At 48.5% G+C, this 23,974-nt stretch overlaps 1 protein-coding gene and 1 pseudogene across 1 annotated transcript; both read right to left on the reverse strand.

The window, feature by feature from the left end:
- Positions 1 to 2,812: 2,812 nt before the first annotated feature.
- LOC110593408 lies at positions 2,813 to 4,325 on the reverse strand (annotated as a pseudogene).
- Positions 4,326 to 19,316: 14,991 nt separating this feature from the next.
- On the reverse strand, positions 19,317 to 20,099 carry KCTD21 (potassium channel tetramerization domain containing 21). The gene has a single exon (XM_021704726.1). It carries the CDS (start codon positions 20,097 to 20,099, stop codon positions 19,317 to 19,319), a length of 783 nt encoding a protein of 260 aa, XP_021560401.1.
- Positions 20,100 to 23,974: the final 3,875 nt, after the last annotated feature.

The raw sequence follows: 23,974 nt of genomic DNA on the forward strand, positions 1-23,974 counted from the left end.
AAAGGTAATCTTTTTTAGGAGGAGGGTGGGAAAGAATGGCTTTCTAGGCAGAAAGAATAGCAGGAAAAAGGCATAGAGGAAGGAGGGTTTCAGGTATGTTCCAGGAATGGTGAGTGACTGAGGAAAGCCTGAGCGTAGGTCAAATGGGGTTAGGAGAAGGAGTAGACACTGTGGATTGTGCAGCACTCATTCATCTACTTCCAGTAACAACTCCTGATTTTCATTCAGGGATCTACTCTACCTTATTTTCAGTCCATGTTGGTTGAGTAGGGCAGGCCCCATCCATACACACAGTGCAGACCCAGACCAGCCGATGAGTAGCACATCACTGCTAACAATGACACATGTCCCCAGCAGACCAATCAGAGCCCCCAAAGCTCAATTTCCTACACCTTCTAATTTTGATATGGGAGAAATGAACTCCCCCCCCTTTTTTTTTTTTTTTAAAGATTTTATTTATTTATCTGAGAGATAGAATGGGAGAGAGAGAGCATGAGAGGGGGGAGGGTCAGAGGGAGAAGCTGACTCCCCGCCGAGCAGGGAGCCCGATGCGGGACTCGATCCCGGGACTCCAGAATCATGACCTGAGCCAAAGGCAGTCGCCCAACCAACTGAGCCACCCAGGCGCCTGCAGTGAACTCCAGTGAACTCCCTTTTCCCTAGGACTGGACCTGGGAGTATGCAGGCTGGAGCAACAGCAACCATTTTGCCTCTGTGAATAGACAGCATGACCAAGAAAGAGATTACAAATTAAAAAAAATAAAATAATAAGGAAAGCAAAGCTGAGCGATGGAGAGAGAGAAACTAGTTCTGGCAAAACCAGCACGTCTTCTTAACTTCTCCAGTATATAAGGCAGTAAGTACACACGCCCCCTCCTCTGTGTTAAGCTTTCTCAAGCCAGTTCAAGTTGCATCTTCTGTCACTTGCCACCAAAAGAGCTTTGACACAGTCATGCTAAGCATTTTAATTTTATCCTGTAGGTGATGGAATCAATGAGAGGATTCCTTTCCCTGGGCTGGTCACATGAACCCATCTGTGTTTTGTTAAGCTTGCTCTGGCATCTGGTGGGGTGACAAATATTCTGAAGACAGATTGACATAGATTCAAACCCCATCTGTGTCATTTATTAGCCCTGTGATCTCAGGAAGGGTATCAGTCAGAGTTCTACCAGAGAAACAGAACCTGTAGGAGAATATATATTCATATAAGGGGTGGGTAGGGAGGGGAGGAGAAGGGAAGGGGGGGAGAGATTGATTTATTGCAAAGAATTGCCTTTTGGGATTATGGGTGCTGGCAGTCTGGAATCCTAGGGCAGGCCAGAAGGCTGGAAATTCTCAAGTAGGAGCTGAAGCAGCAGGCCAGAGGTGGATTTCTTCCTCCTCCAGGAAACCTCAATTTTGCTCTTAAGGCATTTTTACTGATTGGATGAGTCCTATCCAGATTTTGAGGATAGTCTCCATTATCTAAAAGTCAACTGATTGTAGGTATTAACCACATCTACAAAATAACTTGACAGCAACACTTAGATTTGATTTCATGTTTTATTAAATAACTGGGTACTATAGTATGGCCAAATCAGTACATAAAACTAACCATCACAGGAATTTACTTAATTTGCATGTTTTCTCAGCTATAAATTGAGATACTGATCCTTACTTACCTTATACATGAAAATATACATAAAGTAAGAGCATAGTGCTTGATGCAGCAGTAGCTCGGGGTTTTTTTTGGTTTGTTTGTTTGTTTTTTTGTTTTAATTTGTAAGGCTTTATTCTGAATCAGATGCTGTTCTAAGAAAGTACTCTGATACGACCAATGTCATCAGGTGACTCATTGGGAATTCTGGTTTTAACCACTTTTTAAAAGTTTGACATAACCAAGGAAAGATGAACGTATGCAGACCTTCTGCTCTACCAATTCCGCCTCTAGGTATATACCCTAAAGACCCTCATACACATGAATCAGGACATGTGTACAAGGATGTTCATAGCAGGGGGCGCCTGGGTGGCTCAGTAGGTTAAGCATCTGCCTTTGGCTCCCTGAGTTGGGCTCCCTGCTTAGCAGGGAGTCTGCTTTTCCATCTCCCTCTGCCCCTCCCCCACTCATGCTCTCCCTCACTCTGTCTTGCGCTCTCTCTCAAGTAAATAAAATCTTAAAAAAAAAGAATGTTCATAGCAGTAAATAAGCCAGTTTGACGAATAAATTGGGGTATAGTCACCCATGGAATTATATGCAGTAGGGAAAAAGGAATGAACTAAAAAAAATGCGGCCTAATCTTTTTTTTATTTTTTATTTTTAAAGATTTTATTTATTTATTTGACACACACAGAGAGAGAGAGAGAGCACAAGCAGGGGGAGCAGCAGAGGGAGAGGGAGAAGCAAGCTCCTCACTGAGCAGGGAGCCCAATGTAGGGCTTGATTCCAGGACCCTGGGATTATGACCTGAGCCGAAGGCAGATGCTAGCCAACTGAGCCACCCAGGTGCTGCTTTTTAAAAAAATTTTATTTAGAAATTTGAGAGAGAAAGAGCATGGGTGGGGGCAGAGGTAGAGGGACAAGCAGACTCCCTGCTGAGTGGGGAGCCCGACCTGGGGCTTCATCCCAGGACTCGGAGATCATGACCTGAGCTGAAGTCAGATGTTTAACTAATTGAGCCACCCAGGTGCCCCTGGACTAATCTTAATAACAATATTGAGTGTGAGAAAAAGGAAGTCTCAGAAGATTACATTTATCATGAAACTTTTTATGAAGTTCAAAACAGCAAAAACAATATGTTGATTGGGCATAATAGGTTCATGATAATGCTATTTTTCAAAAGAGAGAAAGCACTTTATATTCTTTAGGTCTTTGAATCTGCACATGTCCCTGAAGTAAGTATTCCAGCCATGGAAAACTGAGGCATAGAGAGGTGGTCACAGTGTCTGAGCTGGGGTTACCAGCCTGGGTAGGCCATGGGTCGATTGCCATCTCCCCATCTGGTTGGAAAGCCACCCACAACTCTGCTCTAGGGCCCAGCCCACCTGGATCCAGGCAAGCCTGGAGGCAGCGCTGTCCTGGGCCTGGTGCAGCCACCTGCAGCCAGCACTGGGCAGGGAGATACTGCTGGAGCAGCGACAGCTGCAGGGCATCCCCACTGTCTCCTTCCTCCTGGATCTAGAGGGCCACAGTGAGCCCACAGCCCTGGCCAGGTCCAATCTGGTGGCTGAAGTGGGCAGCTGTGTCTAGAAGCATGGCAGCCAAGTAGGCCACTCCCTGGGGCCCCCAGTCATCCACAAGGGACTCCTCCAGGCCACCCAGCAGCAGGAGGGAGGGGGCTGGGCCCAGGGCCTCATGGGCAGAGCACAGAAGCTGAAGGAGTTCATGGGTTAAGGGTGGGTACTGGAAGTGGATCTTCTGTAGCCACAGGGGGTCGAGTGCTTAGAGCAGCTCAGTTTATGGGAGTGAGAAGGACTTGGCAACAGTTTAGAAGAGCAGGATTCGGTTGGGATAAGAATATATTTTTCCAACCTGGATGCTTTTTAAGTAAAAATAATATAAGTACATGGGGAAAAAAGTTAAACCAATTCAAATTGGTAGTCACTGAAAAGTTAGTTTCCCTCCTACTCCAGAAGGTCAGGCCTTTTACTCAGAGGTAATCAATGTTGATAATTTCCTAATGACTTTCCCGGATTTTGTTCTATATGTGTAGACACACATGCATGCATGCATGCACACACACACACACACACACACCTCTTTTCACATTCAGTTTCCCCACTACCTCTCTGCCCCTGCCAAGAATCTTGCTGTTTTAATTTAACAGTGTATTTTGGAGAATGTTCCATTTCTTCACATACAAATGTACTTACTCTATGTTATTTTTTTAATTTTATTTTTTTTAAAGTAGGCTTCATGCCCAGCATGGAGCCCAGTGCAGGGCTTGAACTCACAGTCCTGAGATAAAGAGTTGAACACTTAACCCACTGAGCCACCCAGGTGCCCCAAATGTACTTCTTTTAAAAAATGGCTACAAAATGTTCCACCTGCGGTTAAACAATTATTTATTTACAAAGTCTCCGACTGATGGTCATTTAGGTTCCTAACATTTTTTGCTGTTATAAATAATATAAGAATAAACATCTTTGTACGTATATATCTTTGAGTAATGTACAAGAACATCTGTAAGATAAATTTTTAGAACTGACAGTGCTGCATTAAAGGGTTTGCACATTCGGAATGTCAATAAACAGTACTAACTAGTCCTTCAAAAAAAAATCACATTAGTTTATATCCCACCAACAGTATAAGAGGTGTTTGCTTCCCTACCCCTTATCAACATGGCCATCCTGGATTTAAACCCACCTTTTTTATTTTAAAGTACCGAAATACCTATTTAAAGGACCAGGCATCATAACAATCCCTTCTCTGGGCAAGAGCTGCAGATTTGTTTGGGTTTTAGCTTTCTGAGAGCAGAGCTCAGGCTTCTGCCTTGTGCTGTGTTCACCACTCTGAAGGGTTGGGGCAGATGACAGAATAACTACAGGTCACCAGGCAAAAGGGCAGGCCAGACCCCAGGCCTGTGCCCTGCCTATGAGAGAAATGCAAACAAGCCCAGTTCTATTATAGAAACACAGAGCCATTGTCGGGAAACCACAAATTGCTGACTTGCTCCTGCACACAATCGATATTCAGAAGCTGAGTCCAGGAATTCTAAAGCTGCACCCTGCATAAAGGGCTGAGGTGGGGGGTGGGGAGGGAGGGCGACCCTCTTTTAGAAATGAAACCAACCACAGAAACACTGGTAGTGCTTCCTAGAGAGCCACGAAAAAGACCCTGTGTCCCCTTCACCGCTCCCTCTACTGATCCCAGAATCAGAGGCTGCAAAAGCTGGAGTGGATCAGGAAATGATCATATCCTAAGAGAGGGTACACGTGTAGGTAAAGAGCCAGGGCAGTTCCAAGAAGTGAGTGTGAGAGAGAGGACACCACACACGATGGTTATTAGAAGATACACCTGGGCTCAAATCCTGACTCAGTCACTGACTAGCTCTCTGACCTTGGGCACAGCACTTCATCTCTCTCAGCCTCTGTTTCCCATCTAGAGAACGGACATAATAACACTTATCGCATGAGGTCATTGAGAGGACTTGATTGAATGATTAGGTTTGTAAATAACAGCATGGTGCCTGGCTCTTTGTAAGGGCTTAATGAGTTATTATTATTATTGTTAATAATAGCAATAGGCGCTTAGGGGGTGAACTAAAGAAAGCTTCCTGGAGGAGGGGCCATTTGAACTAGATCTTAAAGAATTGGGAAGCTTTGGCACACTGGAATGAATTAAAGAGAATGGGGGAAGTTCATACGTAAGGCTCTCTTATAGCTTCCTGGGCCTGACCAGGGGACATGCCGAGGACTCATTAGTAAGCCAGCGTGGAGGGGAGGGCAGAGTACAGGTGGGAAAATTCTGCTGTGGAACATACTAGTCCTCATTTGAATGGGACCTATGTGGCACTAGCGTGTGGGGTCCAAATTAGAGCACGGGGCTGGGTGCAGTTGTAGGAGTCGCAGTGGAAATGTTTTCCCTCATTAAGAGCCCCTTTTGAGAGGACTTGACCCCTTGGGCTCTTGAGGATAAGTGAGGAAGCACCATGTATTAGAGTGGGCTCATGATACTTAGTGACATCATAGGAACAAGCTCTGGATTTTCCACTGAGCTCAGTGAGGTATATTTCCATCAAACTGTCTATGTCTCCAATATTTTATCTTCCATTGCACCATGACACAGTCTTCTTCCAGTGTCCAACAGCCAGCCCTTCATTGTCATGACAACCCATATCTCATGATAAGCATGTTGTAAGGAAAATGGAGACCAGAGCTTTCTAATGTTTCCCCCTGCCCCAGCCCCTTTCGAGATGATTGTTATTGCATCTTATCCCACGAACCTTTAGCATCTTATGCCCCTTCCTGTGAAGTTCATGAACACTGAAAATTCCCAGATGGAACCAGCCTACACCACATATCATGGGAAGGGTGGGGGTCTTCCTCTATCAGATGAACACTATGATTCCATAAATCCTGAATGTAAGCTAGGCAACAGATGAGGATCAATGTGAGGTTCCCATTTATCTGCCTATTTAATATGTGGGAAAATGCAGGCCACAGAGGCTGTAACTACCTAATGCCAGATTTGCCAGGAGAGCTTGGACTCCTTAGGCAACGCTTCAGCAAGCCATGTCAAAGAGCTCCCCCAATTTGTACTGAAAATACCTCACTTGCAATGCCCATATCATAGCAGGTGGCAAGAAACATCTTTATTCCAGGGAAGTTGTCCTTAGGAAGCAGAGTCTCAAGCTATGACTGGAGAGATGAGTCCAGGGGCCAGAGTGTAGACAGAAGGACTGACAGAGCTAGACAGTCTTCTGGACCCGGGCAAGGAAACTGGGGTTCAGACAAAGCTTTTGTTTCTGGCAGAACTGAAACAACCCAGGGGTGAGGGGAATGCTGGACATCAGAGCTCCTTATAGGCTCACTGGACCAGGCTTGGGGCAGTGAGATCAACTTCAGCTTGGCTTGGTGTACTGAAACAATCCCTCTACTGAAACTTATATGTGAGTTTCTCTTGTATAGATAGAGTGGGAGTATTTGTTTTGATTAGGTTTGGTTACATGTTAAAAAAAAAAAGGGCTGATAAGGCTGACATTCTTACATAGAATCATGAAAGTCATCAGTCCCAGACCGATAGAGCACTCTGTGATGTCAGTGGCCCAGGTTCCTTCTCTATCGTGGCTCCACCATCCACAGGATATGGCCTTCACGTCATGGTTCATGATGGCTACTCCTGCCACGTGTCTGCTATTCCAGCCAGTATATGGAAGGGAGGGGCAAAGAGGGGCACACTCCCTCAACTTAGGGACATGCCTCAGAAGTAACCCACACCACTTCTCACATCCGATTGGTCAGATTTTAGTCATATGGCCATACCTAGCTGCAAGGGAGGCTGGGAAATACGTCTTTCTTTTGGGTGGACAAGTGCCTGGCTAAAATTCATTTCTTATTACAGAAAGAAGTAGGGAGAAATGGATACTGAGGGGCAACTCACAGCCTCTACTATAGTCAGTTTATCGTCTATTTTCCTAAGGGACTGGATATCCTCAAGTCATAGGGTAAGGATATCCTTGTGGGAGGACAAGTCTCTTTTTGAGGGGATGATGATCCTTTGTGACAATTGTGAGAGAACAATTAAGTTCCAGAGAAAAAAAATCAGTGTGAAAGATATGCCTGAGACAGGCAGGTGAAAGACGAGCTGTCTCTCTGGGTTTCTTTCTGGGGGTTGGGACTCGGAGCCATCTGCATAGGCTGAATAGGACCTTTGGTGGCCTCTGATGCACACAGAGTGAAGCCTCCCATCAGGTGTTCCAAGCCAAAGAGGAGTAGACCTGACCTGAAGGTGATCTAACTCTTGTTGTCCTTAATGTTTATTTCCATGTTGCCATCCCCTGAGCCCTAGGGCAAGTCTTAACTGCCTGTGTGTGGTCACAGCTGTGCCATGTGGAATTATAAGAGGGGGTACCTATCCACATTTGAAGTCAGGCTCCATGAGGGCAGGCCCCTTTTCTGTTATGTAAAGGTTGCATGATGGTGAAAGGCACATGCCTTCGTGGACTGCCTCTACTGCATTTAACCTCTGCTGCTTCCCTCTCTTGACACCCCCTAGCAGCCCTTCTCTGTGGCAATGACTTAGAGGTAGGGCATGTCTCTGGCTTAGCACCATATCCCCAGTGCCGAATACGTGGGAAACACTCAGTGATTGAATTGAATGAAACTACCCCACACAAAACCCTTCATAGTCTGGTTCCAGGGTACATTTTAGTTTATTCCCTGAGCCTAGACTCTACCTAGTCCCTAGCTTCAACTGTCTGCATAGAATAACAGCAATATTGATAATTATCCTGTATTGAGTGTTTAACAGATGTTAGGTGCTGTTCTAAGTGTTTATGTGCGTTGACTGCTCTGATCTTACAGAACTCTATCAGGTGAATGTAATTATTATCCCTGGTTGTTTGATGAGGAAATTAGGCTCAGAGGTGAAATACTTTGCTGAAGGTCACATAGCCAGCACGTGGTAGAGCCAGGACTTGAAGTCAGGTAGTCTGCCTAGACCCTCAATCATTCCCAGCCCCCACCTTCCTTCCCATCTAGTGCCTCTGTTTCCAGGCACCCAGCCTGGGCTCTGCCAGAATACGTTTCCCCAGTTTCTGGCTCTAGCAAGCTCTACCTGCCCTTTAATGTCCAGCCCAGATATTGTGTCCCTGACCCCACCTGCCTCTCCAGCCAGGGAGGGAGGCTGCCCCTCTTTCCTTTTTGTTCCCTTTACTAGTTTCTCCCAGCCCTACACTGGGAGCTCTCCTGAATCAGGGACCCCATCTCATGCCTTGGTATCCCCAACCCTCGGCATAGTGCCTGTATGTGGAAGGTCCTTTGTGTTTGTTGAATGAGTAACTGACCCCATTATTTCACACACAAGGAAACAAGTCCAGAGAGGCCGAGGGACTTGTTCACATCACAAAACAAGTGAGAGAAAGAGCCAAGGCTAGCCCCCAGGACTCCTGACTCCCAGCCCTGCCCCCTCTAATACACAACCACCCTGTCTGTGTATGGAAAGTTTGGAAAAGCCTTCCTGCATCTTTGAGCCTTTCTTAATTCTGTCTTACATTTCACCCCCAAAACGACCTCTTTGAGAGTGTGGTGGGAGAGTGAGTTTTGGCAAGTCTTGTCTGGGAGTCACGAGGCAACAGGGAAAAATAGACAAACAATCCTGGGTTGTATTTTGCTGACCCAGTCCTCAAAAACAGCAGAACAAAACACTCAAAACTTGAGCTGGGGCCTCTGGCCAGCAGGGCACCAAATCAACTTGGATGGAATTCACTAAATGAATCTTCCTCCCTTTTTTTAAAATGGTGGGGCCTTTAGAGAGGAAATGTTTTCTAGTTTGTTTGGATTTTCTTTAAGGCAAAGCAAAAAATATTGAACATTTCACAAGGCCCTAGAAGCTTCCAAGCAAACAAGCTCTACCCTATCTCGCTGCCCCATCGTGCCCCATCTCCCAGCCAAATCTGAGTCCACTGTGTCCCTGGATGTGAAAGCGCCCCCACCATCTGGTCAGAAAAGGCCAGAGAAAGAGCTGATCACCATTAATCACAGTTGGAAAAATCAGAAAATTACTAAGGAAACATTAAAGTTCTTCTTTAACTCTCAACTCCAGGCTTCTGTACAAATACAAAAACATAGCAGTGATGAGAACACAGGCTTTTGAGACAGCAGATCAGGGTTGGAATCCTGGTCCTACCACGTCCCAGCTGTGTGACTTGGAGCAGGTTAATCAACCTCTCTGAACCTCAGTTTTGTTTATCTGTAAAAACTAATTGTAGTATCTATTGCATAGGTTGTTGTGAGGCCTGAATGAGATAATGCAAGTACAGTGCCCAGCATTGTGCCTGATACCTAATGCATGCTTAATCAACATTAGCTATTAATAATAGCTATAATAATAATAATTGTTGTTGCTGTGATTATTTGCACATGATGTCATTCATGGCTAAAATGGCTAAAATGCCCTTCCTTGCCTTGTCTGCCTATGAAACTTCTACTCATCCTTCAGTACTCATCACAAGGAGGTCCTCCTTGGTGAGGCATTTCATCCTCTGTTTCCTCTCCCAGTATGGTCCCTGGTTCTCTTAGCTCTCCCTCACCCCTTTCCTCTCTGCCCTTCTGACAGAGCAGGAATCTCACTGAGTAGAAATCATTTGTTTCCTTGCCTAGCTTCCCCAGTGGGTACTGTCAGCCAGGAAAACAGGCTCAGATCTGTGCCCCCAGGCCTCAGGAAATGGTATCTACATCCTTAGATTAGAAACACGAGGAGGGTGGGAACAGGGGGTGCTTACAGGGCTGGGGGCTGCACAACCCCAAGGAGCAGTAGTCACATTGTATTCTCTTCTTCCCGGTGAGTAGAACCCCCTGGAGGTGTGTGACTTGGTGGCTCTGAGCCTCTGTGTCAGATAGACTTGGTCTCAAATCTTAGCTCTGCCACTTTCTGCCTGCATTCCTTTAGGCCATTTAATCTCTGTGGGCCTCAGTGTCTTCACTTGTAAATGGGTGTTATGCTAATGAGCTCTCAGACTGTTGTTAAGATTAAATGAGATCATACAGGTAATACTCCTGATGGTGCCTGGCCGGTGGTAGTTGTTACTTGGCACTGGATTTTTAATGGCAGGATACATACCAGAGTTGAGCATCCGACTGTGTTTGCATTATGGTGTAATTTCAAGGCAGTGTGAAGAGACAGAAGAATAGTACTCTAGGAGACAGGAACCCTGGAAACAAGGGGTGTGTGTGTGTGTGTGTGTGTATTTTCTGTTCTCAACCCCACCATTGTGGTCCGTCTTCTCATCTCTGCCCCAGACCCATGCTGGTGTTACTCACCACACTCAGTTGGAGGAATCAGAGTCAGAGGGGTCGCTAGGAGCCCATCCACGCTGGCCAGGCTGCCTGGGGGCTGAGAAGCAGTGGCAGCCTTGGGGAGTGGCACTGCTCTGGGCTGGAGCCATGAGGCATTCCCTGTGGTGGAGGTGGTGGTTCAGAGCATGGGTTGTGGAGCCAATTGCCTACAAACCCCCTTCAGCCTCTTCTGGTTGTTTGACTTCTCTGTGCCTCCGCTTCCTCCCTGGACTAGTCAGCGAGGGCTGCCCTCACAAAGTACCACAGGCTGGGTAGCTTAAACAACAGAAGTGTATTTTCTCATAGTTCTGGAGGTTAGAAGTCCAAAGTCAAGGTGTTGGCAAGGGTCGTCTTCTTCTGAGGCCTCCCTCCTTGACTTGCAAGTGGCAGACTTCTCCTTTGGGTCTTCACTGGGTCTTCCCTCCTGTGTCTGTCTGTGTCCAAATTTCCTCTTCTTATAAAGACACAATTGATGTTGGATTAGAGTCCACCCTAATGACCTCCTTTGACTTTATTACCTCTTCGAAGACTCTCCAAATACAGTTACATTCTTAGGTACTGGGGGTTACAACTTCAACATGTGCATTTTGGTGGAGATACATTCATCCCATAACACTCACCTATAAAATGGAGATCGAAAATTGTTCCTACCTCACAGGGCTCTGGTGAGGAGTAAAAATACTCATGACAATAAAATACTTGGAATGTTGCTGGCTCCATAGTATTAGCCCTTATTGTTGTCAATCGTATTTCTTGGCATCGAATGAAGGGGCCCTGTGCTGGGCACTGGGGAGAGAGGTGGGGAGGAGCAGGTCCAGCCCACAGGAAGCTGACCCAGCCCTGCCACTGACCAGCTTTGTGGCCCTGGCCACTTTTCCTGTTGGAAGGTTCCAGGGGCAGAGCACAGAAGAAAGTGAGCCTCCAAGCTCCAAATAGCCCAGGGGAAAGAAACAGCGCACAGATCTGCAGTGACACTGGTCTGGGCAGCTCAGATTGGATCTCACTTTATCAAGACAGTTTCAAGACACAAATTTATTTTATGTTCCACCACATAAGAATAAATGCTGCCAATTATAATTGCAAGATATTATCTATTGTCAAGTCCCATTGTGGTTTCAGGGATTCTAAAATTTGAAAAAAATATGTCTTAGAAATGGTGAAAGAGAGTATGTCCTTTTTCTTTGCTTTTGGCAACAAGGATCTGCTGAAGGGGAGCTGGCAAGGTCATTTGGCCTTCAGCCTCAGATTTTGGCCATTGTTTAATGTCAGATTTACGCAGGGAAGTAGGGTGGTGAGGCATCATCCCAACTGAGGCTCATCACTTGCAGCACTAGCTAAACCCATGGCTGAGAAACAGATCTAAAAGGCTGCTTACACCCCACTTGAGCTTTTGGTGGGCCTTGTAAAATGAGCTCATGGCTCTGGAGCCCAGCAGGTCTGGGGTCTGGTTCCAAGGCTGTTTGTTACTCACCAACCAAGAGGTTGAAAGAAGAAAGAATCTGGTATGCAAAGAGAGTTTTGCTGAACATGGCATGCACAAGGTAGTGTATGGAGAGAGGGGCTGGGAATCAGGTGTTCTGAGGTCCTCCCTGGCAGTGTAACTGGGACAAGTCCCTCCACCACTCTGGACCTGTTTCCTCATGCAGAAAGCAGTGGAGTTCACTCATTCATTCAACAAACACGAACTGAGGCGCTCCCCTTGGAGGCAGTGTGCTGAAAGCTGAGGGTGTGTATATGGGGTGTGAGAAGTGGTCCCTGCTTTAGGAGAGTTCTATCCAGTGTGGAGAGCAAGGTGTGCAGAGAGAAAGGAAAGAGGAGGGAACCAGGCACATTCCATGCATTTTCTCACTTAGTCCTTATAATCATTCCAGCAGGTAGGTAAATACAGGTATTTTTATCCCCGCTTGGTAGATGAAGTCACTGAGACAGAGAGATGATGGTGCTTGCCAGGGTCACATGGCACAGCCAAGATTTGGACTGGTCTGCTTAACTGAAGGCCAGTTCTTTCCTCTCTGCCTTTCATGGTCAGTTATGGTTCCTTCTAGCACAACACTCTCAGGTCCTGTGCCAAAAAATAGATAATGGATGTCACATTCTGATAGTCCTCTCAGTAAGGGAGCCCGTCTCTCTGCTCGGGAGTGATGATGTGCACTCAGCCTGTCTAACCCACTTCTTCTTTGAAGGAGGTGGGGGTACCACATTTCTGGGGAACGAGCCTCACCCTCACAAAAGCTTTCAGACTTCACTCAGGGGAGTGCCAGTAGGGTGTGACATGCCATCCAAGTGACTTCACTTTGCCTGGTGGTTCCAGCCCCAGCAGCACTTAGTAGAGTCCATTGTTTCACATCGGAAAGTACAAAAATCCCAGGACAGCTCCATCACCAAGTATCATGTCACAGGATGAAAGGCTAGGAGAAGACATGCAGGGCCAGTCCCATGCCTGAAGCCCCCTTGACAGCCCCATCAAGGGACTTGTGGTCTCTGCTCACATAGTTCCGGAGCTAGGAGGATCATTTTTCTATCCAGCTTTGGCTAGAAGAGATGGCTAGCTGGTAGAGCTGAACTTCACCTTGCTGCATTTCGCCAAGAAAGCTTTCAGACCAGGACAGTGAAGGGATTTGCCCGAGGTCACCTAGAACATCGGTGGAAAAGCCTGGATCGGAGTCCTGGCCCTTGGAAACCCAATTCTGTTCCTGGCCTCACAGTTGAGTAGAAATAATCCTGAAGGAGGATTCGGACTGGGTTCTCGCCTCAAATTGGCCACTTAACTTGAATGAAATGACATTTAATTCAATAGCCCAGGGCCTACTATGCGCCAGGCATGTACTTACATGCAGTGTGGTCACAGGACAGTCACTTCCTCTCTCTGTACTTCAGTTTCCTTTCCTCTGAAAAAAGCCCCCCCATGCTGCTTCTCTCAGAGCATGCTGTGAGAATTAAGTGAGAAGAAGGAAGCAAAGTGCTTTGTACCCTGGAAAGTGGTGTGTACACTGGCGAGTTGTAGCTACAGCTGGCCATCCCATTTGTGGTCCAGTCTGCCTTAGCACTGCCCACGATATTGGAATTTGTTTACCTGTCTCTATCCCACTGTACTCCCCACAGGGAGTGGGGGGGAATGTTTGGGTTCATCTTTGATTTCCCAGAGCCCCGTCCTGGGTTGGGAATGTGGCAGGTGCTTAACAGAGTATATGAATAAACAGAACATGTGATGATCCAATTCTCAGATCCATGGAGATGCCAACCAGAAGGGCACTGGAAGACGAGAGGAGGAAGGGCTCAGTGGGAAGGTGGTGGAGGGTGAGAATGGTGTCCACTGTGGATCGGCAGGGTTTGGGTCACTGGGGAGGAGAGGGTGGGACACTCCAAGCAGTGGGAGTGGCTTGGACAAAGGTCAGGAGATGGAAATCCATGTGAATTATGCAGGGGACACTGAGAGAGTGGGCAGGTAAGACAGAAGTAAAAGATGAGGACAGAAAGTGATGATGATAACTAATGTAGTAAGTATAGCACTTACTCTACTCTAGGCACTGCTATAGATGTATTCCTCATTGATCCCTTGTAACAACCCTATGAGGTGAGCATTATTACCTCCACTTCATAGACAAGGAAACAGAGAGATTAAAGAACTTGTCCAAGGTTACATAGTCATTAAATGGCAGAGTCAGGATTTGACTCCAGGCAGTCTGACTGCTGAATCTATGCTCTTAAAGTAAGTTGAAGCCTGTCTGTAAAGGGCTAGGAACTTTGGAATGTTTCTTATGCTCTAGGAAAAAGTTTGAGCAAGACTTTGGAGCAAGAGGGAGTTTGAGCAAGAGAGGACGTCATGGAGTAAGAATGTCTTATTTTGCAGGTGGAAGAGGTCCTTTGAACATCTCTTGAACACCTTCTGTGTGCTGGGCACTGGGGATACAAAGAGCGGAGCCCCTGCCCTCCCAAGCACGCGGTTCTTATGCTGCAGCAGGCTCTCTCTAGCTCTCCATCTCCAAAAGATGTGTGCATCTTTTTCCTGATGATCAGTGACATCACTTTGGTAACTTGAAATCGACTGCAGTGAGAGTATTTGCACCATGGGAATTGGCCCATGCCACAATCAGGGCTTTTCTCTGGGGGCTGGTTGATACACACTGAGCAGCACAGTGCTGACTGTGAACAGCTGCAGTGTGATGGTAAAAGTCCTCACCCGATATAGGGCGGTACAAAGCAAGTTGGGATTAACTCTGCACCGTGAGCCAAGGAGGCAAGGCTTCTGCAGAACACTGAGGGATGAGCAGATATTGGCTACGAAGACAGGGCAGGAAAGGGCAGCTCAGGCCGAGATGTGCAACGGCATGGCATATTCTTCCTAGAGTTGCAAGGACACTCTGGATGTGAAGGAGCTTGGGAACCTCTGAGGTACCCAACAAAAGGGTATCTATTGAGCAAACCCAATATCGAATTTATAAAGTGAACTAATTGGGGCTGGGGAGGGACTACCCATGTCACAACACATTAACCTTTGTCTTTAGCTGGCAGGATCTTAGAGGATTTCCAATGTGACTCAACTGGGCCTTTACCCAAAACCTCAGTAAAAGGGAACCTAGGTTTTGGGGAGGAACCTGGCATGAGAATGGACTAGAACACTCTAGGGCTGCCAGCTAACTGGGAAATGTTGACAAAAGCTTTGAAATGCCTTGTATATTGGGGTGGAGGGCCAGGGAAGTTGGCGGGAAACAGGACCAGGCTAAGTGAGGGTCAGACACATCTGGCTGGGCACGCACTTCCTGCCCAGAAATCAGAGCCAGAAAGTGGCACCACAAGGCTTGTTTTGTTGTCTTTTGTGTCGGATGGGGTTCTGGGTGCTATGGGTTGCTCAGCGAACCTCTGGCTTCCAGAGGCCGACTTTTCTCCTCAGGGCCCCCTTAGTCCCTGTGCCCCAGACAGGGATGAGCATGGCATCGGGTTCTCTGCTTGGTGCCACAGTCCTGAAGGTTCTGAAGGAGACTGAGGTCACTGGGCTATCTAGGCAGATGAAGCGGCCAGAGCCAGGACCCCACAGGACCTGGAAAAAAGCCCAGCCCCTCCCTTTGATGGGCTGGTTATCGAGGTGGCTTTGCTCTGCAAGATGATCACAGGGCCTCATTTCTCTGCCAATTGCCCCCATCAGCCCTGCGCCATCCCCCCATTCCTACCCACCCCCCCCCCCCCACCCCCGCCCAGGCAGACTCAGGCAGTCAGTGCAGAGACCACAGGAAAGGGATGGGCTGGTTATTGAGATACGTGAGCTGAGAAACTGGTCTCAGGCTGACCTCGGCCCGGCCCCTAATCATAGTAGCCGGTTTTAGGAGTACTTTGTAAAAGAAAGCTGGACGTTTGGGGTGAACCAAGGGGCAGTTACAAAAGTGCTAGGTTTACAAAGCAGAGTGACTGCATCCTGGCTTGTGAAGTGTGTTGGGCACTGGGGTGTATGTGTGGGGGAAAGGGAGCACCATGGCCACCTCTGCACAGGGAGCTCTGCCCTTCATAAAAGGGCAAAGGGCTTTAGGTGGCTCTGAGGGTGTGAAGTCATAGGAAGGTCACAGGAAGCAGTGTTCAGGGTGGCCTTCAAGCATTCGGGGCCCTCTGTGGTGGCTGGCCTCAAGAAGTGGTAACACCAAGGGGCCTTACAGTTCCCTCTGGCATCCTTTCTGACCATCCCTCTGCATGCTTGGCACTACGCCTGGGGCAGGAAGAGAGAGCTAACAAGCTCCCGTGTGCCTGGAATTGCCCTTCAGTTGGCGCACATCTCTTGGCTGTGCACAAGGCTAAACTGAGTCTACTTGAGATGGATGATCACCATGAGGTCTTGTTCGGGGCAGGGAAGGGCTCACAAGATGCACATCCCTGCCTCCCAGGGCACGCTCACTCCAGCTCCCTGGTCCTCTGGGATGGTCCACCTGTACCACTCCGTGTTCTGCCTCTGGTTTGCCAGGCAGATGGCTGCACTCGCCGGAGAGGCGTGCACAGTGTGCTCGATGCACCACCTGTCACTCCACCAGTGCTGGGAGCTCAGTGTGAGGGCTCCCCCTTCCTGCCTGCCTCCCAGGTCTCTGCTTGTGCTGTTTCCGGTGCCCATGGTACCCTGCTTAGCTCTGTCACAACCCAACCTACACTTCAAGGCCCAACTTGGCCGTCCATCAAGCCCTTTGTGAGAATTGAGGTTGCTTTCCCCAAGTTCCCACAGCGCATTTTGTGATCCTCTAAGCCTTTTCCAGATTGAACTTATTTGTGGCCGTTTGCATCCTCAGGGCTCACACCAAGTGCTCCAGACAGGCCTGCTGAATTGTACTCTTGAGATGCTCCCTGCACGGCGGTGCATCACGATTACATCCTGAAGGAGCAAGCTTTTACGGAGTTCCTAGGCCTAGCTAGGAATTTTCACAGCCACCAGCTCATGTAAGTCTCATAACACTGGAAGGTGGGGTTGTTACCCCAGGAGGAAACAAATCAGAGTGGCTCGGTGACTGGTCCCAGGTCACACAGCAAGTGATGGAGCCAGAATTCAGATTCAGGTCAGCTTGTTTCCAAGGCCAGGGTTTTTTTCCCCTTATAAGCAGACACAAAAGAGCAACACCATTTATCATGTAGAATGTATTCTCACATACATTATTTCATTTGATCCTCACAACAGCCCTGTGAGGTAGGTAGGGTTATGTATTACTGTTATGCCCATTTCACAGACGAAGAAATGGAGGTGGCTCAGTGAGGTGAGTGACTTGCACAAAGTCACACAGCACATTAGTGGCTTCACAGATCCTTTACTTTCTCTAACGTCAAGCTGCGTGAATTAAGAAGCACCGAAAAGATGGAGAGAGGGACTTTTTATGGAGGAAGAAGGGGCAAGCGGTGATTTACAAGATTTCTTCCTTAAACTGTTTTGTTGTGGTCACAGCTTCTGCTGTCTGTTCTGACCCAGGTTCTCCTGAGTGACCTTCTCGAGTACCATTGGCCTGGTGGCCTGGGACAGTTGTCAGAGACTCCTGGGTCCCACTGTAGGGGGAAAAGGCCTTTATTCCCTAGCAGAGGTGGCTTTGCCCATGGCCCAGCATACCGGCTCCCTACTCCCAGGGTGTAACTACGGGAAGCCCCTTCCTCAGCCCATCTCCTGTGGGGGACTGTGTCACTAGGCTTCCCTGGTTTTGTCTGAGGGCCCCTGCCCAATGGGGAAGATTGTGGGACTTCTAAGGCCACACTCCAGGGATGAATCATCATGGGCAGTTTTGAGGCCTGCACTATTCATCACCTCCTGGGGAGTGGGGCTTGGTGTGTCTTGCCCTAGACCCTCCCCCAACAAGGTCCACGGGCTGGTTATAACCAGAAACAGTACCACAGGGGAAGGTCACTTCTTACAGAGCAGTGTTGAAGGGGCTGGACACTTCCTCCAAGAGCAGGGCTATGGTTCAGCCCACTCCCGGGCTCCTTGCTACACACTGCCCTGCGAGCCCCTGGTCTCCTTCCTCTGGCAACACTTTTTTGGGGTGGTAAATCTGCATCCTCCAACAGGAGGTGGTCAAAAGTTATGCGGAGCCACGGCTGGTGAGAAGGCGGGTGGAATGGGGGTGACAAACAAAACTATCACAAAATGGGGCTTACAAGGGATGGCCGGGGGCTGACCTTGGTTCTGAAGACAAATCCCAGGGGGAATCCTAATGCCAAGTAAAATATTATTAGGATAAGTGTCTGGCTTCTTAATAAGGGTGACTATTTTGAAAGAGAAAATACACATTTGGGTGCGAAGGAGGGTCTAGAACCAAGACTAGAAAATGGGAGTCAAAGGATAGATTTTGGTTTCTATGTAAGGAAGGGCTTTTTAACAGCCAGCACTGGCCAACCATGGCAGGGACTGCCCTGGGCATGACGAACTTCCTGTTGCTGGAAGTATGCAAGCAGGGATATGTGATCACTGGAAGGTGCTAGGGAGAGGCACTCAGCCCCAAATGGGCTGGGTTGTGCTGCAGGCCGGGGAGGACGAAGCGACCATTGGATTATTTTCCAACCCTGAGAGTCCATAATATTATTTGTTTAAAATGACCTGTTTCGATGATACTTCAAATTCTTGTGGGAAAGGAATACAAAAATCACATAGCAATCCACATTATGAAATGCCTTTCATTGCACTGGCTCCAGATACTTCAAAATCTTCACAGGGACAGCAGCTCATTTCTGAAATGAGAAATCCCCAAATGTCTACATTTGGCCCAGTCAAGAGGGATATCGCCATCTTCTGAACCCTGCCTGGACACTCACCCGTCTAGGCCATGCCACAGCTCAAATCTCTCCCTGCCACAGTGGGGGCCAAAAACGCAGCTCCTACTGCACTTCCAAGCCGGCCAAACATGGCTGCCCCTGGGCGAACAAGTCCAAGGTTCCGGGCGCATCCTCGGGACAGAGGAGCAGGCGAGGTGGGACTCTTCTGGTGACTTTACGTCCTGGGGAACTGAAGGGGGCCTCCTTTCTCAGAGGGCTCAGGGAGGCACTGCCTAGTGGTACAGAGAGAGCTGGTGCCTGTGAAGAACCCACCATTCCTCTGTAGCCAGCAAGCCCTCCTGTGGCCTTTCGGACACACTGGCAGACACTTCGCTTGTCATGACAAACAGCGACAAACAGCCCATCTCTAGCTCAAAGTGGCAAGGAAAAAGGTGGCTCCGCTGAGAGGACACATGGATTCCTATAGGGAGACTGCATTGTGGGGGGAATCAAGTCCTGCTACGTGATTAATACAGATTAGTGTAGCGCCCTGCCTCCCACCACTGGCGAGGCACTCTCCAAGATCTTGGCTGACATGGAGCTTCTTGGGAGCACCCCCCTCCAGTGCTGCTGGGGTCCTTTTACCTGTACCGTATTAATCGAATAATCTTATTGTTCATAAAATCCACGGCGTGTGGGTGAGAAGAATCGATGCAGAAGCCATCACTCAGAGCGATTTTCAGCACCTCTTCCACAAAGACCTGGAAGCTGTTGATCTGCTTGTTGGCTGGCACCACCCAGAGCCTCTTGAGGTTCTGCTTGGTGTACTCCTCCTCTGGCAGGCCCTCCACATTGGCCACCCAGTCCAGAGTCAGGTGGTTGGGGTCCTGCAGGTGGCTGGTGATGGAGGAGAGATTGCCATTGGAGCAGTAGAAGAGCTTGGAGCCCAGGAGCTTGAGGAAGAGGCAAGAGGTACTGAAGATGTTGGCGTTGAAGACCTCCATGCTGGAGGAGGAGAGGCTGTAGATCTGAGGTGCCTCCCGCACGGTGAAGTGGACTGTCTGCACACGCTGGTTCAGGGTGATGTTGAGCATGGCATTCTTCTCGGCCTTGGAGAGCTCCACCTCCTTCTCCTGCAGTGCCTCAATCAGGGGCTGCACCTGGTAGAAGTCAGCCTCCCTTCGGAGCAGGCCCATCTCCTGGAAGTCCTCTGGCAAGTCCAAGTGGGAGGTCCGCAGGAAGTTGAGGATGTAGCGGAACACTTTGCCATCACGGTCGATGAAGCAGTTACCCTGGCTGTCCCTCTTGGTGGGCATCTTCCCACTGAACATGGCGCCCAGCATGGAGTCAGGGAAGCTGGTCAAGGTTGCCAGTGAGGTCGTGTAGAGCTTCCCCCCGACGTTCAGTGTGATGGGGTCTGACATGGCAGGAGGCTAGGCTGCTGGAAAGTAGTCCTGGGCAGGGAGAAAAGTGAGAAATTATCCAACCCTATCTGGGGTCTTAGTCTGTTGGGGCTGGTATAAAAGAATACCATAGACCAGTTGGCTTAAGCATTTATCTCTCACAGTTCTGGAGGCTGGAAAGCCCAAGATTAAGGTGTAGGCAGATTTGGTGTCTGGGAAGGGCCATCTTCTTGCCGTGTCCTCATGTAAGAGAAGGGGCAAGAGAGCTCTATGGAGTCTCTTTTATAAAGGCACTAATGCTGTTCATGAGGGCTCAACCCTCATAGCCTAATCACCTCCCAAAGGTCCTACCTCCTCATACCATCACACTGGAGATGAGGATTTCAACATAGGAGCTTGGGGGGACACAAGCATTCAGTCCCTAACATCTATGTATGCATAGTTCTCAACTCCTTATTGTAGATCAAGCCTGCAGTCCTAGAGGTTGGAACGAATTAATACTTGATGAACAAATGGATGGTTGATAATTACCACACTATCTAAAGCATATTAGGTTAACTAGGGAGTTAAAAAAGAAAATGAAAAAACAAAGCATGGGTCCTACCCTCCAGAGATTGTTGTAATTGGTCTTTAATATCCCAGCATTGGTATTTGTCTAAAAGCACCCTTGGTGATTCTAAATGTTCAGTTAAGACCAGAGAACCACTGTTCTCAGGAATGAAAGAAAATGTGCTTGGACTGGATGCTCTGTTACCTGCTTGTACACACATTTGTTTACATAACGGTCATACATCTTTTGACACAGATAATACCACCATCCGTCCCTATCGTGCAGATGAGGAACACTGCCAGGATTCACTCCCCATGCTGAGACGTGAAGGGCCATGCCAGGATTCAAACCCAGGTCCCTTTATATGAGAGAGAAAAATATGTAAATGCTTACTAGCCAAACACTGGTACATTCTAAGTACCTAGCAGATGCTCTGAGATTTATGTCTTCAAGCCCAGCACTCCTACTGCTGTACCAATGAGGCCTTATTATTTTTCTATCCCAATGCATTTATAATGACTAGTCATGCTTAGTGCCATTTCCATCTATCTCCCAGGCTTACAATAGGCCACTCAGCCCTCTGGACTCTGACACCCTTTCTTGGACTCTCATCCTCCTGTAACCTTGCTATGAAGATGCTCTTGGCTCCTGGTGGCCTGCCCTTTCCCATCACGATGGCACCTTAGTTTCCTCTGAAACCTTTACGTTTCAGTGCAAACGTGGGGCTCTGCACTGAGCACCCTTTACCAGATCTTTAACAAAGCTTCCAGCATCTAAGGCTGGTGAGTCTCCTTCAACCTGAAGTCTTGGAGTCTAACTTTTCTTTAAGGTTCTAGAAAGTAGGGGATGTCCCCTCTTAGCTTCCCACATGATCCCACCTGTGGAACAGATTAAGCAATCCTTCCCTGATGCTGGGCCCGAGGGGCACAGAGAAGAAATGGCCACCCTCGAGAAGAGCCCAGCTGGCGAGGACACCCAGACAAGAGGTAGTGAGGGTGCAGTGACAAGGGGGATGGAATGGGAGTAGGTCAGGAATGAATCCTGGCATGCTTACTGTCCAGATGGGAAAAGAGAGGTCTGAGGCAGGACTTCCCCCAAAGTGAGCAGGCCAGAGCACTTCTCACCCTCACTATGCCTGCCTTCTGAGGCTGGCTGCACCAAGACCCCTTTACTCCAGAGGATGGAGATTCTTGCCAGAAGATGGAGGCCATGCTGGTGGATAGAGCTGCCCCACCCAACTGTCTGGGGGGTCGCTTCATGATTCCGTCCCCATCTCATGGGGCATCTTGATATTGCAGAAAGGCATTAACCACTTGGAGTGTCTGAAGAGAAACAAGCCATGATGAAGTTGCAAAATCGGCAGCAGGAGCCTGGAGCAGATGGGCTGCGAGACAGTGGGGAAATCCAACACAAGGGGTGGGGCGAGGGGCTGGGGGAGGGGTGCCTGCTGTGTGGAGACCTGCAGCTGGGGGGAGGTGCTTTGGCTCGGAGCCGGAGCTGAGTCTTGTCAGTTCTCTCTCCAGAGGGCCCAGGCAGGATATGGACCCAGGAGCCAGGGCCACCCCCTTCCTCATTCCAGAATCTCCCTTTCTTTCTAGAAGGTAATTTGCATATTTTAATTTTCAGTCTCTTTCTCCTTGATTTAAGGCCCAGGCTCTGTGAAGTGGCTCAGTTCCATGGAAAGAGCAGACTCAGGCATTAGAGAGGCTGGGCTGTCTTTCCTGATGGTTCTGTGGGCCACAGACCCCATATCTCCTCTGTACATTAGTGCTGAAGAGCGCAGAGCACTGGGGGTGGGGAGACAGGAGCCACAGGGCATATCTGGGGGCTCTTGGGTGGGTACCCAAACTCCTCTTTCTCTGCTTGCAAAAGCAGCAGAGCACCTGCCGTCCTGCCTCTGCCCCCCAGCCGTGCAGCTCCCTGTCGTCATCTGGGGAGAGGGCTGCGCCGGCCAATGCTTAGATGCCAGGTTCCTGACCACCCCTGCCCCCAGTCTAGGGTGCTCTCTGTGGTATTCTCCCCATGCCCACAAGTCACAGAGCTCCTTCAAGCGCCTATTTTCTAGGGGCAGCACCACTGCGTCCACCATCACACATGCAAAGGCCCCGGGGTAGAAGGCACCATTACACGTGAAGAGAGTAACTGGCCACCTCTGGGGCGCTCAGCTTCGTGAGTCTGCTTCGTGGTCAGCTGGGGATGAACCATCCTCACTGAGCTACAGCCCCCTGGGTGCACTCAGCGGTCTCCTGGACATGTCCACCTGGATGTCCCACGGGTACCAGAAGGCCTAACGCAGAATTCCTCTTCCCCCAGACCCACAGTGAACTCTTCCCGGCCACCCAACTACCTGAGCCCAAGACCTGGGAGGCAGCTCTGACTCCTCATCCCTAAAAATTTTCTTACTCTGTCTCCTCAAACCCATCCCTAAAGCTACTCCCAGAACTCTGACCACACCGCCACCTTCCTTCCATCCTCATTTGGCACCCTGCCTTCTTTCTGTCCACCTTCCATTTTGGTTTTTGTGAAGTACTACTGACTGCCCACACCACCTTCCCCTTCCAAGCTCACCTCCAGCCCCTCCCCCACTCTATGCTCAGGCACTCCAGACACCCCTGCGCACATCCTCACACTGTCACCTGCCCCGCCTTTGCTCTCCCTACACCACCTTCTCTTCTGTCAACTTTTAAGGCTCCACCTAGGAGTCACTGCCTCTGTAAGGCTGTCCCCAGATCTCAACTAGTTTAACAGCTCTCCTCTTGGGGCTTGCTGGCCCTTTGCACAGTCCCCCTGGCAGTGCCCACCAATCTATCATGTTATGGTCATGGCCCTCCTCCCTGGCTTTATCAAGATGCAGATCACTGGACATCCACATGCAAAAAAAGAAGCTCAACCCGTATCTTGGACCATGTAGAAAAAATTAACTCTAAACAGATCATAGGCCTAAATGTAAAATCTTTAGAAAACTTTAAAACTTCCAGGAGAAAACCTTTGTGACTTTGGGTTAGGCAAAGATTTCTTGGCTGGGACCCAAAAGGCACAAACCATTAAAAAAAAAAAAAATGACAAACAAGACTTCATCCAAAGGAAAAATTTCATTTCAAAAAACACTGTTAAGAAAATGAAAATAAGACAAACTGGGAGAAAATATTTGCAGAACACAGATCTAATAAAGGACTGTTAACCAGAATATATAAAGAACTCTCAAAACTCAGAAGAAAACACACAACCCAATGAAAAAAATGGGCAGACGATCTGAACAAACACTTCACCAAAGAAGACATATAGACAAATAATCACATGAAAAATGCTCAAAAGCAGTAGTCATGAGGGACATGAAAATTAAAAC

The sequence above is a fragment of the Neomonachus schauinslandi genome, chromosome 11 (genome assembly GCF_002201575.2).
Source record: "Neomonachus schauinslandi chromosome 11, ASM220157v2, whole genome shotgun sequence".
Taxonomy (NCBI): Eukaryota; Metazoa; Chordata; class Mammalia; order Carnivora; family Phocidae; genus Neomonachus; species Neomonachus schauinslandi.